Source organism: Prorops nasuta, unplaced genomic scaffold, assembly GCF_024137725.1.
Source record: "Prorops nasuta isolate Cenicafe-Biocafe unplaced genomic scaffold, Cenicafe_Pnas_1.2 PNAS00010, whole genome shotgun sequence".
Classification (NCBI taxonomy): Eukaryota; Metazoa; Arthropoda; class Insecta; order Hymenoptera; family Bethylidae; genus Prorops; species Prorops nasuta.
The window spans coordinates 1,904,436-1,920,084 of record NW_027116807.1 but is presented as its reverse complement, the minus strand read 5'-3'; the positions used below and the strand labels follow the sequence as shown (position 1 = coordinate 1,920,084).

Sequence of the window (15,649 nt, the reverse complement as noted above, 5' to 3'; positions counted from 1 at the left end):
TAATATTTACTCGGTGACTCGATTATAATTTTATCGAGTAGTAAACAGATGGAAAGATTGGAGTATGCTTATAATGAATATAATTAAGGAAAGGATAATCGACAAGGATCATTCTACAGCAAAAAGATAATTTGCGATCCATATTAGGTATTTGGTTAATGGATATTAATCGATAATTAACAAGATAAGTACTTGAAATTTATCGCGTAGAGTAATAACGGAAGTTGGAAAAGGAAACGACGAAACGAAAAGGGAACCGGGGATGATCTCGCTAGCCGTGACTGGTCGCCGAATAAATATCGTAGCTGACCGATAATAGCCGAAGAGCTGTAAGGTGGCGAGAGAGAGGGATTGTATTTAAGTGGAAGAGAGATAGGGGTATGGTGGCCTCTGTCCCCACCCCCTCAATCACTCTCTCTCTCTCTCTCCTGTGCTAAATTGCCGGTGTGGAAGACTGGAGTAGTGTACAGTCAAATACAGTGCTCAAGCTACTCAAAGTGAGTGAGAGAGGATAGAAGCGTGCGCCATGGTGAAACGACGTCACTGTCGGCGAATATGCGTGCGAAACAAAATCGGAGCGATTCGGAGACGTTGTCAGTTGTGGTGATGATCGCGGAAGAGATCGTGGCCTAACATAACCTACAAATTAAGTATATACATATATATGTTCGGAACAGAAAGCAAAAGGGTGGAATACTTTGCGTAGAACCGGCATCCAGAATATTGTTGCTGGGAAATTCGAAAGAACTGGAAGGAAAGAGAGAACAGTGAATCTTTCCAAGTGAAAAGGGTGCCGCGGGAGTTTTTGTATTTTCACGCGGATGGCCAAACGCGAGGAGAGTGGCCATGCGAGAGAGGGATAAATCGGCTGGCGGGCGGCGGCCATCTTCCAGATGAGTTTTTCCCCTTTCTTCCGATAAGCAAGTTCGTTGTGCCCCGTGACAGAGAGAAAGGGAGAGGGAGAGAGCGATAAAAAGGCAAAGGTAGAAAGAACGAGAGGGAGAGAGAGAGAGAGACACACACATCACAGAACGAAAGAGGGAGAGAGAAAGAGAAACACGCGTTCGACAGTGAAAAAGAACGGAAGAGGGCCAGTGTTTTGCATTGGTGCGAATTGAGACGGTATATTACATTTACGCGAAGGTGTAACCTCCATCCAGTACAGTGCCATTTAATCTCGTTGCGTTCGGTCAGATTCTAACCTACCGAGTGAAAAAGCAACCTTAGATCAGTGTCGAAGCGTTGCGGAAGGCTGGCAGGGGACGACACACGGACAATTCATAGCCATTGCCGTGCGTCCGATCCATTCTTAGTCACGTTTTACCATTCCTGCCTGCCTGCCTGACCTGGGAAAGTCGTCATGTCAGTTTATCAAAGCGTCCTACCAGCACATTCATAATACGCCGAGCCACGAAAATTTTTCATTCCTCCATATCGATTCTACGTAACCTCAAACTTATCGACTCTCCAGACGTCTACTGCTGGAGAACCAACGCTGATTTTTCTAACCCTATTTTATTCTTCTCAATCTTCTTCATCATCGTCTACACAACTTTTCAGAACTTGTTGTGCCATTTAACTGCAAAGCACGACAGGTACTTGTCCTGAACGAACACATTCGTTCCTCAACATTCCTTTGCATTCCTCTCCTCATTCATCTGCATAACCTCGACCTGTTCCGCAATGTCATCCCACATCCCAGCGATTTTCACCATTTACTACTCCACCTTTTTCCTTAGAATAGCTATCATTCGTCCAGAAATAATGCAGACATTGTATTTTCTACACTTAATATCTTATTTATGATAAACTCTTCGCCGCTAAACCAATTTTTATCTTCATTTGTTTTTTTCATACGACCAGTAGTATAGCGGTATTTAAAATATATTACATTTGCCCCTTTAATCTCGTTCTAATCGAATTTTGTCCTGTCAAGCACAAGTTTCTCCAAGATTTTCTTACCTTGAATAGTTTTTATTACTGTGTGCAGAAAATTTTTTTATGCATCAGTAAAATTTTTGTGGTGATTTTCTGTCTTTAATTCTTGTTGCATAAATTTTGAATATTATTTCTGGACGAATTTTTGTCAGAGTTCATCCTATCTCTTTATCCAATACTAAGAATCAAGAATGTTATGTATAAAAGTGATTTTTATTTTTTATGTTTCATATTTTAGATTGAAGAAAGTGCAGTGAAATTAATAATGATCGGGTATAACCTGGTTCGACAGAGTTAATAGTTAACTCGGGTACAGGGAGCTAATGAAAAGTGCATTGGGAATGTATACTTTTGGCAAAGACAACTGTGCTGTGAAGTAATTGAAAAAATTGGATATCAGTGTAATAATGCTGTGCCAACTTTGCAGATGGATAAACAGGGATGACTGATAATTGCTGGAATTCTGGTGGTGGTAAGTCCTATTTTATATTATTGCACGTTACTAATTTTCAATAGAATCAAATGAGTAGTAGAAATAATAGTAGTGATGCTAGTGGCGGATTGTATAATGAAAATGGATAGAACGTATAATCTCTATATTGGCTAGCACATATCTGTAGACGCTTTGGAGCTATTTTATTAATGCTATATCTACAAAATATGAGCAAATAAATTGTAATTAAGCTTGACAATATATACAGCTGATTAGATAAGCACCATTAAAAAATTATCACAACTCGTGACATTGCTAACCACTCTGACTATTTTCCGGTTATATATTTTGTCTTTGTTAATTAATAATACTTAAGAAATGGATTGTCAATGTTTTTTACCCATCAGTGGAATTTTTCAACTATCACAGTAATGTTTTTAAAGAAGCATACTATGAAAATAAAATCATCTCCAAAGGCACAAAAGAATTCTATTTGGTTTACATTTGGTTCTATTATTAATGAAAGTTACATAATACCGTATTATTATGGAGATTGATAATTTATGGCAATCCTTACGCTGCATAATTTGAGACAGCATGACATACGAGTGACTTTTGCAGTTTCTGGTCCAATAATATTTATCACAATAAACATCTAAGCTCCAATTTTGTTTCACATATCTGCTTAGCTGCTTTCAACCAAGATATTACAAAAAAAGGTCTCGGTTGATGTATCTATTTGGCAAAAATAGAAGAGTCATTAATGGATCTAAGCGAATAAAAATTTGAAAAATTGAATGACAATGGTTCTGGGCACGGCTAGAATGGAAGCATCCATGGTCCAAATAAAGATGGTTTACAGAGAGAGAAAAAGAGATTGGTAGAAGAAGCATTGAAGAAGAAGAAGTTGAAATGAAGGAGTGGACAAGAAATAAGGAGGAAATGACTTGACATTGGAATTGGAATGAAAAGAAATGTGAGGCTGTTTATTAAAGAGTTGACAGAGGTAATCTGGCGCTTATAGCATCGCATTAAACCGGCAGTAAACGGAGAATTTGCCTGGCAGAGAGAAGAGTAGAGTAGCAGCGAAATGGCAATCAAAGCTCCGCCACCTATAACAATCGCCTAAAACAGCTCTTATTCGCGTTTCTCGCGACTGGCCACCACCATAGTGCACAATCTACATAGACTGGCGTGCACTCGGCATCCGAATCGACGCTACGGCGTGGGGAACACACCAAGCAAGCCAGCAGACTGCGAGGAAGGAACAATTATTATTATTCGGTGCCCAAGGAGCCTCATAGTGGGATCCTGCTGCAAAATGTGGGGCGTGCCCGTTCAGTGCCTGCCAACACTCCTCTTTTCTACCTTTCCAACATCCATCCTATCTGGCCATATCTCTCTCTCTCTCTCTCTCTCTCTCTCTCTCTTCTCCGTTACTCCAAACAAGCATTCAATTGTACGCTGCTAAGCAGTACATTTTATTTCAACGTTGTACGCTGTTGCTGTCCTTCCTAAGATGACGCGACGCTTGCGACATCGTTTGTTGTTTTTACCAGCTCGGCTTCTGCTACACTTTGCTGAAATCCTTTGCACTCGACGATACACGCATATATACAGTTATGTATATGTATACATACATGTAAACATACGACGACGAGATGCCCCATGTGCAATTGGTCGCGCCATCTTTTCTCACCGCTAAGCGGGAATATTAAAACTATTGTCGCACACTTTCAAATTAAATACGCTCGACTCTTGGCCACGAGTGGACCTACGGGAGTACAGTGCGAGAAATTGATTCCTTCGCTTTTCGGCTAACTTCGCTCTGTACCTTCCAAGCGAAATTTATATACCACCCTGTAGACAGAAAAAAATCTATCAAATTTCCTCGTATTAATAAGATTGTCCAATTATCAGGACACCTTTGCCAACCAAATACCACCTGCCCAACTTTTATTGTAAATAAAACAATATTATCGATCTAACCTGCCTTCTTCTTCGTCCCTCCCCATTCGTATAAAATAAAACGCATGATTTTCTCTCACTATATACTCAATTGCTTTTATAGTATATATAGCTTCGTGGTAAAACAATCGGTTCGGTATACCAGTGGCAAACAACATATAACAGCTCTACTGCGCTATTGTCAATCAATAAAGTCGTGTATTACGGTTAAAATAATTTTCAATTACCTGTAACTCGTTAATTCCAGTTAATTGGATTGATTTGCAGCTTTTGCAATTTTCTGAATCGCTTATTCGTATCTGAAATACTGTAGAAAATTTGCTCTTCCCGGAGAGCCTCCTATAGGCTAGAGATTTTTCACCCTATGTCGCTGATTTTCAGTCTTTAATAATACAAGAAAAAAACGTTCGTATTTAAGCGAGTTTCTGCGGTGGTCGCTCGTTTTTATGTAAGTACGAAATCGATAAAGTTGTAGTACACGACATTCGTATTAGTCTATACTTGATTCTGATTATTACACGCGAACACGCTGCAAGATCTCTCATAATTTTCATTGAACAGAATCGAAGAAAAAAATGTATTCGCAGTTTCTTAGTAAATTGTTTCTTTTTTTAACGATACAGTAACAATCGAGGAGTTTATTAACAGATCACTCCAATCATTCGTCGATTACACAACCTCTGAGAGATTAGGGATGTTTTGCTAATTAATTCTTGAATGTCCAGCCAATCAAGAGGGATCTTTCCGCGCGAAAATTCGCTAGTGATGGACCTGATTGGTGGCTGTTATTCGCGATGCAGGCAAGTGTTGTTCCGGTGAATTGAATTTTTTCCTTTATTGGCTCAACTGTTTAAGCTGAAAGAAAAATAGTGTAAGAGCGTTCCGTGATCTGTTTTGGGTTCCACCAAGTCTCAAACTGAGTTTAAGGCTTAAAACGTGGTTTCGCTTCTCAATCAGATAATCGAATACTAGCCTACCATAGTTGAAACGAGCTTAAAGTTTATCCAGTAGTCGAGTTGCTCACGCGCTTTTCTGACTTTCTCCATTAAGCTTATTCTACAATTAAAAAAAAAACAACAACAAAAAATAGAATCACTATAATTAATTTATAATACCATGGCAGGTTTTTCAGCTCATAAAACACGTCTAGCTGATACATTTTCGATTAAAAGTATCACAACCCAGTCTCTTCTAACCTAGCAAAATAAACGAGAAGCGCATGTAAATGAGTTTAATTAATTTTATGAATGAATTTACGATGAAACGAGACGAGAATATTGCAATAAAATTAATATTGCTCATTGAATAAACGATTATAATTGGAAATTAATAATAAGCCGAGGTCCCGTATAGATGTAGAAACGATTTTGATGCATTAATCGGTATTTATAGTCTTATGGCCACGCCTACATTTGCCAATCTTATACAAGCAATGTACGTGTTCGGTGCAGCTTTGTCACAGAGGCCTATAATCACGGCCTACATAATTCTCACTTCCGCCGTTTCCATCCATCATCAGCGACGAAAACTCGAAGAATCCCTCGTGACCTTTGAATAAATAAATGCAGCGCAATGTATATCTCACTGTTTATGCATCGTCGATCCAGAGAGAAAATTATAAACATACTGAGAGGAAAATTTCTGTGCGATTAAGAGGGTTTCGGTCGTAAGAATTTTTGCTTGATTGATCGAATTGGTTGGCTTGGCCCCTCCTCCTTTGTTCCGTATAATCGAGCGTGTGACAACATGGCGCACGCTGACGTTTTGTGTAAAAGTAACACGGCTACCGATAGTGAAGAGAAGAAGAGGGAACAGTAAGCATGAAGCAGGCATTAAGGAGATGCCAGCACACACCGGTTCGATAGAGACACCGTCACTCTTCAGGGCAGTGTCCTCATGCTGCGAGAGATACAAACCCAGCAATGTCGACTGTTACCGATGTTTTACGGAACCCAACGACACACACTCTTATATTGTATATATATATATATATATATATACTATTAGTTAGCCGATCGAGAAAAAAAAACACTCGGCCACTCCATCTCAAGCTTGGACAAATAAATCTCATTGCAAAATTCACAGAAATTCGTCAGTTCCGCGATTATGATGCTCTTTGGATTGAAAAGCTTCAGAAAATGTTCTTTGGATGTTTTTTGTGCTTTATGAGGTTTTTCGTTACGAGGAATTGATTCAAAACAAAAATACTAAGCCACTCGACCTTCGAGTGTAAACAACTAAATCTTCACTAGTGGAATTTCCTGAAATTTGTCAATACCACGATTATGATTCAATTTGGTTCGAAACGGATCTTTAAATTTGTTGTGCTTTATGGGAAGGTTTCTCGTTCCGAGGAATAGTTTAAAAACATAAATACTAAACCACCCGTTCTTAAAGCATGAACAGCTGAATTTTATATAGCAAAATGCCCTCATAAATTTATTAATTCTATAAAATTAAAACTTAAATTTAATTCCACAAGATTTCTGAAGAATTTTTCACAGAACATAAGGTCTCTTGCTATACGAGGAATCAATCGATTGAAATTTCTTTGTTGCTGTATTACCTACTAGTATTGCGTGACATACTTTTTATTGTACTTATCAGGTGGATAAGAATTAACCAATATCCAATCAAAATTCATTTCTCACTTGAAACATCGTATCACTTACTCTCTTTTCATCTCTCATTCTAAACTCGATAAATCTCAGAGATTTGTATTATTTTTTCCTGAAATTTTATTGTATATCAATTGTGTATGTATATATTTTTACACTTCCCCCTCCCTTCCATAAAAAATTCTACATATCCCTTTAAATAATTAAGTATGACTCAGCAGAGTCTAATACTCTTGTGTCAAATATTATTTTTAGTCGTCTGGGGATACGCTCTTCCGTGAAATCTCTGAACTTCACGCTTATTATCCGCTTTCATTCATTTACACTGAATTCGTTAAATCCGGATTAAGTCCACTAAACTGTACTGGCACCTTTCACATTTTCGTCAAATCATTACTATTTTAATTTGCTATTGATCGTTTTTGTTTTTTTTCTCTCTTTCCCCTCCCCTTCCCCTTCACCAGAAAAATTATCAAAGTTTACAAACATACAACCGAAGATACGATGGAACAATGAAGATTAAGCTCGATCAATCACTGAATCCTCAAAGTCCAACATTCGTTAAATATCGTTAAGTGTCCTTAATTCGAACGTTCCGCAAACAATCCAAAAATGAAGATCGCTATTATTGCATTTTCACGGCGGAAAAAGTGAAAACGTTCGGTTGTCAATAATAATTATATTGGGAAGTCACAGCTTTTCTCTCTCCAGGGGAACAAATTCTGTCGGATCATGGTTAAGTTATCCCATTGGTTTCAACGTGCCCGAATAAAGCACAGTTAATAATAAATCAGCTGCAATCATAACTTCCTCCTTTGTTTTCATCGAAAAAATCATAATTTTTTAAACATCCAATAAAATAGTCTATTTACACGATTCAAATGAAAAAGAAATTCGCTTGAACATTCCGTGCTAATTAATGAAAGCGAGGAGAAAAGTTTGAAAATGTTGTCCACTATTGATAATATTGATATACTTATATAATCAGCTGTTTATATGTATATACTCGTCTTTTGTCTTTAAAAAATCTAATGTTGAATTCGAACCTCAATTCCTACTAAAATAAATTTCTACAAAAGTTGGGTAAAGGAAAACTGGAGAAAATCGAATGAATGATTTAATTGATTTATGAAATTTTCATACTGCGATTAAAAAATCGAAGATCTTTTTAAAAATTAAAGGGAATTTTGAAATAAAGGTTTTTTGTGCACCGAATGGGTCAATATAAATGTAATTAATAAACTTACATTGGGAGCTTTTTATATCCTCATCTTGTCTTTTATCCTAAAAAAAAGAAGCAATACCGAATTGGAGCCTGAATTCCTACTACGATAATTACAAACCTCGTAGAAAGGAAAACTGGAGAAAATCGAATAAATGATTTAATTAATTGGTGAAATTTGCGCGCTGCGATGAAAACGCGGAGGGAAGTTTGAAAACGTTGAAACGGGAGGAGATTATAGGTTCTGTTTGCAGGCAATAATTATCTTATTTGGCTACATCGGCGATTTCACGAAACTTTATAGCACTTTATGAAATGGGTGGCGAAAAAGGGGGCTTGAAATTCGAGTATTCATAGTTAGTTATGCACGGACAGATTGCAGAGTCGAAGGTTGTGTGTGAGTTTGAAGCGAGACCACCCTTTGTCCTTTGTTTTACGATTAAGTTCCCGATCGATACTCACCGGGCAAAATCGACTCAAACCCTGCAAAATACTCCGACGATTCCCCAGACGTCAATAATAATTTAAAGCGATAATTTCAACTAATTCCACCAACTCCCCCCTACCACTATCGTCGGAGATATTCGATACAAAAACTTTATATATAGAATTTCATGGGAAAATTTAAGGAATCGATGACTCGACCGACACAGACCAAAATGATCATTTATCAAGGTTAAAATATTGAAGCGAACCATGAGAAGGATCTTGAAATATTTAAGTTGCAAATATTCAACGCGACGAATTAACAAATGAATAGATTTCAAAATGTGCAAATGAGAATTTATCGAGGCTAAAATATTTGGGAAAGTATTGGAGGAATACAACGAGAGTTTGTTAGATTATTCAAGGGGATTACAAAATGTTTATTGCGGCAGAAATGCATCCTTCCTGCTTTTGTAATCGAGCAGTTTAAAAAGAGATTCGTTGGTGCACTGACCCATCCAACAACCTTGCCCCCATTTTATTTAGAAATCGACTTTTAAGAATAGTGCATTTCGTTTGCTTTAGGTTATTAAGAGTTATTGAGAGTGAGATGGGCTTGTGTTGTTAATATATTAGTCTTAAATCAGATGCAGAGAACGATTACCATCACTTGTTTTTATTTCATAAACAATTTACGTAATATTAGAGTGCACTTGTAATTCGTACTCTTTTTTATTAATTAATTGTGTTACGCGATTGGTCAGGAATGTCCTCTGTCGAAAAATGACGAATAACAAAACAGAAAAAATTGTTGAATTTCGAGAAATTGAGCTTCTTCGTTAAATTGACAAAAAGAGGCACAAAAATTTGTTCGACATTCCTAAAAAAATCTTTGTACTTATTTTTGGTCAGAAGAAACAGTTGAAAGTGCATCTTCTGCTAATAATAATTAATGTTGAATTATTTGCACGCTTATGCAATGGGTCTGCGATAGAAAGTAGAAAGTAGAAACAATTAGACGAGATCTACTTTTAATCAGGTATATCCACGGATATATCAAGTACGTGGGCTACTTATCGAACTAAGAAAAATCAAGAAAAGCCTAAAAATTATTTACCTCTCTTTAAATCTCCCACGCTAACCAATCGATGATGAAAAATTCTTCTTTAACCGAGTAAAAGAGATTTTTTGCTAGCAACTTTGCAAAGAAAATCGCAAAAGGTGTAATCTTATCGTTTCTCCACCGTTATTAGCTGGTATTAAAGCGGAGATCTGAGTTTATTTTCGTTTACTATCGCCCCTACAGTTGCATAAATATTTTTATTCTCTTGTTGATTAATTTTGACGTTGCTGGCGAATCTTCATAATCGTCGAACGACGACAGAGAATCTTCAACGATGCAAGATGCTTGGTTTTAATTATCAGAAGAGATTGAATTATGAAAATATTGAAAGAGAAAGAACGTTTTTTATGATAGAGATAATACAACAACAAAAATACGAAAATTGTTGGAACAAAGTATACAAAGGATACAATGATGATTTTAGGATTGCTTGAAACAATTGAAGAAAGCTGAAGCCTCTGTATACATATATATATATATATACATTTGTATGTTTGGCAAGTGGTTTTTGGGATTTGTCAGTAGAGAGCGTAGCTAGATTGATTGGTTAGAGCTAGATGTTGGGAATGTTTCAAGATTTCTCGAGTCTCTCGAAGGTTGGATGTACCAGTTTTGAGTGGAGCTACGAATTTCTCAAGATAGCCAGCCTGAAAAAAGCAAAGTGTAATTCCCTGTGACTTGTTGTTCCAGGCGCTGGCGTCAAGATGGAGCACTTTCACGCCACCCTGGACCCAAGGAAGCAGGAGTTATTGGAGGCCCGCTTTCTCGGAGCGAGGGTGAGCTATCATTTTATCCTCCACTGTCAATCTTTACTGCTATGCCCATCTCCCACTCTCACTATTTTTCTGCTTCTTCTTCTTAACTTACTTTCATATATCTTTCTTCTTCTTTTACTTCTCAATCTTATTAAAAAAATTAAAATTCCCTCAAAAGATAATTTTTGCAAACAAGTTCGCAACAATCTAAAAGAATCTTAAACCGTTTAATTCGTTTCATTTTGCTGTATTATAACTTTTGGTTTCTGCAAAGCAACGATGAGATTTTATTAAGACTGTTTATAGAGGTACCAATCATAAAACTCGTTAAGTAAGATAGCAATAAATTGTGCAGAGGATGGTACAAAAATGTTCGGATATTGATATTATGTAGCTAAAGCAGCTGTTTTCTTTAGTGGACAAATGCAATCATTGGATTAAAAAATTAAATTTTTAAAAAGTGGGGGACTAAATTAGCTTATACAAACTCACGCTAAGTAGTAAAAGTTAACTTTTATGTCTCGAAGACCCTGTTACGGGAACCGATGCTTGGAAAGGGTAGAACTAGTTGATTACTTGGGATTTTATATGGCTCCAATACTGGCTTACGTAGAGTAATTAGTTTTTAGAACCACCGCTAGGTGGACACAAAGAACAGCTTTCTCACAAGTTATTGTAATCATCCTCGTTTCTATATAAATAAATGTTAAATATATTAGTGGTTCAGACAAGAAAATATATTTGTTTCAAAACAAAAATGAGCTTAAAGAGCTTTACTTTGCTTTCGAAAAAGGTTTCTCTACACTACATGGTTCACCTGTTTTTTAGCACCGAATCCTGACTCCTGAGCAATTGAACAGAGAGACTCGAAGAGCTCTAATAACGAACCTCATACTTCAGTCACTAATCCAAAGTAATAATCTCCATATGTTTGATCCAACATTCTTAAAATTACTATATCAATACAATGATTGTATTTTTAAGATGAAAATGAGCCCAAAAATTGAAGTCATATCCAAGTAAGCCAGTTTAATTTTTTAATTTAAATTTCCATCCATATAAAAGTTGTCGAATTTCACTTAATTATCAATCGTCTTATAGTCAAGTATTATACATAAAAGATTTTTCAGTCTTTAAGAATTAATTACTCGCGATCGAGACGCCGAATATATGTTTCTCGAGATACAATAGTCCCAACAGGGCCTTATATGACATTACACGATAAGCCTGAAAAGGCTTCGTATGACCTACCTTAAAACGACCCACGTTTTTGTCCCCCACTTCTGTTAGAATCCTGAAAAAAATTGTAGTCAAGATATTCGAATTTGGTAGTATTTCCTAATGCTCCTCAAAGCAGTAAGCAGCGCGTTTGACGATATTGCTTACATCTGCAAGTTTTCAAGGAGCGTGAGTGATCGACGAGAGATGGCGCGACCAGTGTCTTTCTTTCTTCATTTAGCTCGACAAAATAAATTAATTGAACGAAAAACCTCTCGTTCATCGTTGCAATACACAATCAATATTTTAATTAACGTCTCTCGATGCGACGAGAGAAAACCGCAGGGGTTTTGTTCCTCTAACGAGATCGTTGAACGAATTTGGTAAAAACGAACATTTCGATTGGGATTTAGACCGCAAATTTTCCACTTATCGCATCACACGCGTGTCTTCTATGGACGCTCCTTCGCTCCTCTATCTTTGGACGAAGAATGGTAATAAATAGAAGAAGAAAACATTCCGCAGTCTAATTCTCGAAGAGAGTCAAATTTTTAACGAGTTGCTCGAAAGATCTCTAGTCCCCGCTGCTCGTGGACGAAGAATCGGTCGAGAGGTTGAAATTTAATTAGGGAAAATGAGAAATATCGATGGCTCGATGAAGAAATGGTGGAGGAGAAAACTTGAAAAATCACAGGCTTGAAATTGGCTTGGAATAAGGAAATGAGGAGTCAGGGAATAAAATGTGATGATCTATAATGAATAGACGAGTGGAGAGACGAATGAATTAATAGATGGTGGTGGTTGTTTGATGGGAAACGCATATCGAGGAAGATTAGCATTGCTGACACTGAGAGCAAGAAACGTCATGGCAGGTGCTGTTAACGGGAGTGTTAATGAGGTACGCGGCATTGTGTGCGTGAAGCACGTAATAACTGAACGTTTCGACGAAAACTATCGATAGAAATTGATGAATGCACCAAGAATCCACAAACTTATTCCTTTGGATCTATGTACAGATTTTTTCATATCGTTGTTCCCTCGAATCTTCTTCATCATCTGAAAAGTAGTCCCATATCTTACATCTTCTTTTTATGATCAATTATAAAGAGGAAATATTTAAAAAATTACAAAATACTTTGATCGATCAGGGTATGATCCCATTTGTAACTTCAAATAAAACCAGGTTTATCGCTATTCCAGTTTTTCAAAGTCGAATCGCAGATTTTGCTAAAGATTTCAAAAAGGGATCGCAAAATCTCTCTCACGAGTGGTGTGGCGAGTCTCGATGTCGATTCGTCGATGACAAGTGCTTTCCTGTGTGCGCGACACAATTGAAGGTCGACTGAATAACGGCCAGGGCCGGGTAAAAATAAGGAATGAGCCACGTACTCTACCATGTATCTGTGTAAATTCATCCGTGCAATAATATTCCAGTGTAATATTAAAGTCCTCTTTACTATAAATAGAAAATTACACTGTCCAAAGAAAACTGAATTTTCCTCCTTAAGGATTACAGCTTTTCTCGTAAGAATTCCAAATTATTTTTCCTGCAGAAGTTTCTTTAATGGAGGAGGAGTTGGTACTCGCCAGTGGCGTGGAATGAAGCTTCGGGCGAGTTTTTATGGTGTGCAGAGCTGTCGCTTTAGTCGGAGGATAGAATTCGTGAAGGGAGGGGGGAGTGAAGGCAGCATTAGTGGCTCTGGAAACGTTGTAAGTGCTCGTTTCGTGTATGAATACGTATCGACTGAGCACCCAACGACCAAGTCCACTCTTCCCAGTGTTCTCATGGTTCTCATCCTCATCAGGTATGCCAGAGATAACTGCACGTTTTGCACACTCTGTCTCTTCCACAGAGTGCTCTCCCAAAAAATCCTACGAAATTCTTCTTCAAATTGAACAATATTATTCAATTGCATTTTTTCTACGTTTTGCAGGGATTCACATTTTCATATGCGATTTCGTGCGCAGACCTGGTGCAAATTCTAATTATCCATCGACTACGTTTTACAAGCTCACCAATTCTGACTCACAAGTTTTCTGGACTGGAGTAACAAAATTGTAGGAATAACTTTTTTCTTCGTACTTCCTCAGTTTTGTTTTTCTATGTCCTTGGAAAATAATAATTAACGACCAAACTTTCTTCTTTGGTATTTCGTTCTTCGTTGTAAATCCACTTAAAACTATATAATGATTTTAATAAACCATTCATCGCTAATATATAGAAAGCAGAAGCGAGTAAAGGAGTGTTCGAAGGTGGAAAAATAATCAGAGATAAATTCCGATGACGAATGGATTTTTATCGAACAGTTAAAAATGAGTTTAGGATGGATGAGCCTGGTGGATTTGATTGAATTTGTACTTTGAGATAATTAACTCTAGTGGTGTATGATCGAGTTGGTAAGAGGTTGGTAAACTTGGTTATGATAACGTGTCATATCTACAAACAATTCAAGATATACAGTGGAGTGTGCCAGTCTGGTAGCTCGCATTTCAGCGTTAAACGTCCCGTAAAACCTTACGAACCTTTCGCGACTTCCGGTTTAAACCAGGAACCACCAAATTCGTTGGACATTCAACCGGAAACTCCGAAGATTTCGCCAGTAAAAATGAAAGGGCTTGAAACTAACTTGGAAATGTAAAGTTAATGATTTACACAGCATATATTTATAGGAAGAAAATTGGCGAAGGGATAATTGCATTTGAACGCAAGGCGAGTAGTTAGCAAGTAAATTTTGGAGTATCTCTGTTTATATATATACACGGGTATCCCAGTGCGGCCAGCTTGTCTGTTCCTGGCCCAATATTCTCACCCTTAACCAAGCCAGCCCCCTTGCAACCCCTAACCGCTGCAACCCCCTTCCAGCTCAGGCTTTACTGGATCCTCGGCCATTAGTTATTTTCTCGGTGAGTTCCTCCCTCATCTGGCTCAATCCCCTCTCGCACTGTCCTCTCATCACTTTCTACCCTTTCTCCTCCCCCCTCCCTTTTTATGCGGTCCCCCCACCGCAAGCGTTTGCTTTTTCCATCTCGCTCCTCCATCCATTATTTACTTTCTCATTCACAATCGAGAAACTCCTTGTTCCTTTCCTCCAGATCTTCCACATACCACTGTCCTTCCTCATCTTCTTTATTTAGTCCACGTCGCATCCTTGTATTTTACATTTTACTTTCACCCTATCGCTCTCGTGTCCTTGCATTTTCCGCATCCAGCTCCCTCTGTCGGTATCCGCTTCTTTTCTCTATCTATTCATGACCCTTTCCACTTCACTCGCTTTTCACATCCCTCAACCTCCCCCTCTTCACCGCTTGCTCTCTTTTTCCATGCACCTAGCCTCTCACTCCAGCTTTGTCCTCTCCTCTCCCATTCTCCCACATCCTCCAGGGATCGATCCGGAGGAGCCAACGAGCAACCCCCTCCCCCTTACTACCCCTTCAGCGTTACAGACCCTTCTCCAGATTTCTCTCCCACACACACACACACACACACACACACACACACACGTACACTTTCTCGTCGATTACGTCCATTCCAGAGCCAACGAGAAGCTTCTGAAAATCCACGCATACCTCGACGAACGTTTAGAATTTTCTCACTCGCATCTCCAAAAACAAGAAGAAGAACAGTTTAGCGATCGTTTGGAAAGTTTCTCGGACTTTGTCATTGTTGCCAGTAGGGCAGTCATCGAAGGGCAGTTCCTGATTATTATAAGACGACAAATTGGAGACGATTGAACGTCATCGGTTGAGCAAAGTGGGATAGAGGAGTTGATAACACTAATGAGTCGTCCGGGGATGGCCGAAATTACAGCTCCCTGCCACGTTTATTGCTGTCCACCGTGGGTTTATGACGTCGGGTGGGAGATGCACGCACGCTTTATTAAGCAAAAACCAATGCAGCTCGTGGCACATTAACAGCCACTAGTTATTCATTCGACTGATGCTATCCGA

General features: G+C 38.1%; 1 protein-coding gene across 5 annotated transcripts in view; it reads left to right on the top strand.

The window, feature by feature from the left end:
* The first annotated feature begins 492 nt into the window (after positions 1 to 492).
* Positions 493 to 15,649, top strand: part of Tlk (Tousled-like kinase) — a 45,489-nt gene continuing 30,332 nt past the window's right edge. The window contains exons 1-3 of one of the 5 annotated variants that reach the window (XM_066733261.1): positions 493 to 1,595; positions 2,177 to 2,410; positions 10,419 to 10,504. In XM_066733261.1, the coding sequence (XP_066589358.1) occupies positions 2,380 to 2,410; positions 10,419 to 10,504 (117 nt within the window). In that variant the 5' untranslated portion in view covers positions 493 to 1,595; positions 2,177 to 2,379. Of the gene's footprint in view, positions 1,596 to 2,176; positions 2,411 to 10,418; positions 10,505 to 11,485; positions 11,503 to 15,649 lie in introns of those variants that run through there. The other 4 variants (XM_066733259.1, XM_066733258.1, XM_066733263.1 and 1 more) reach the window with 4 other exon arrangements.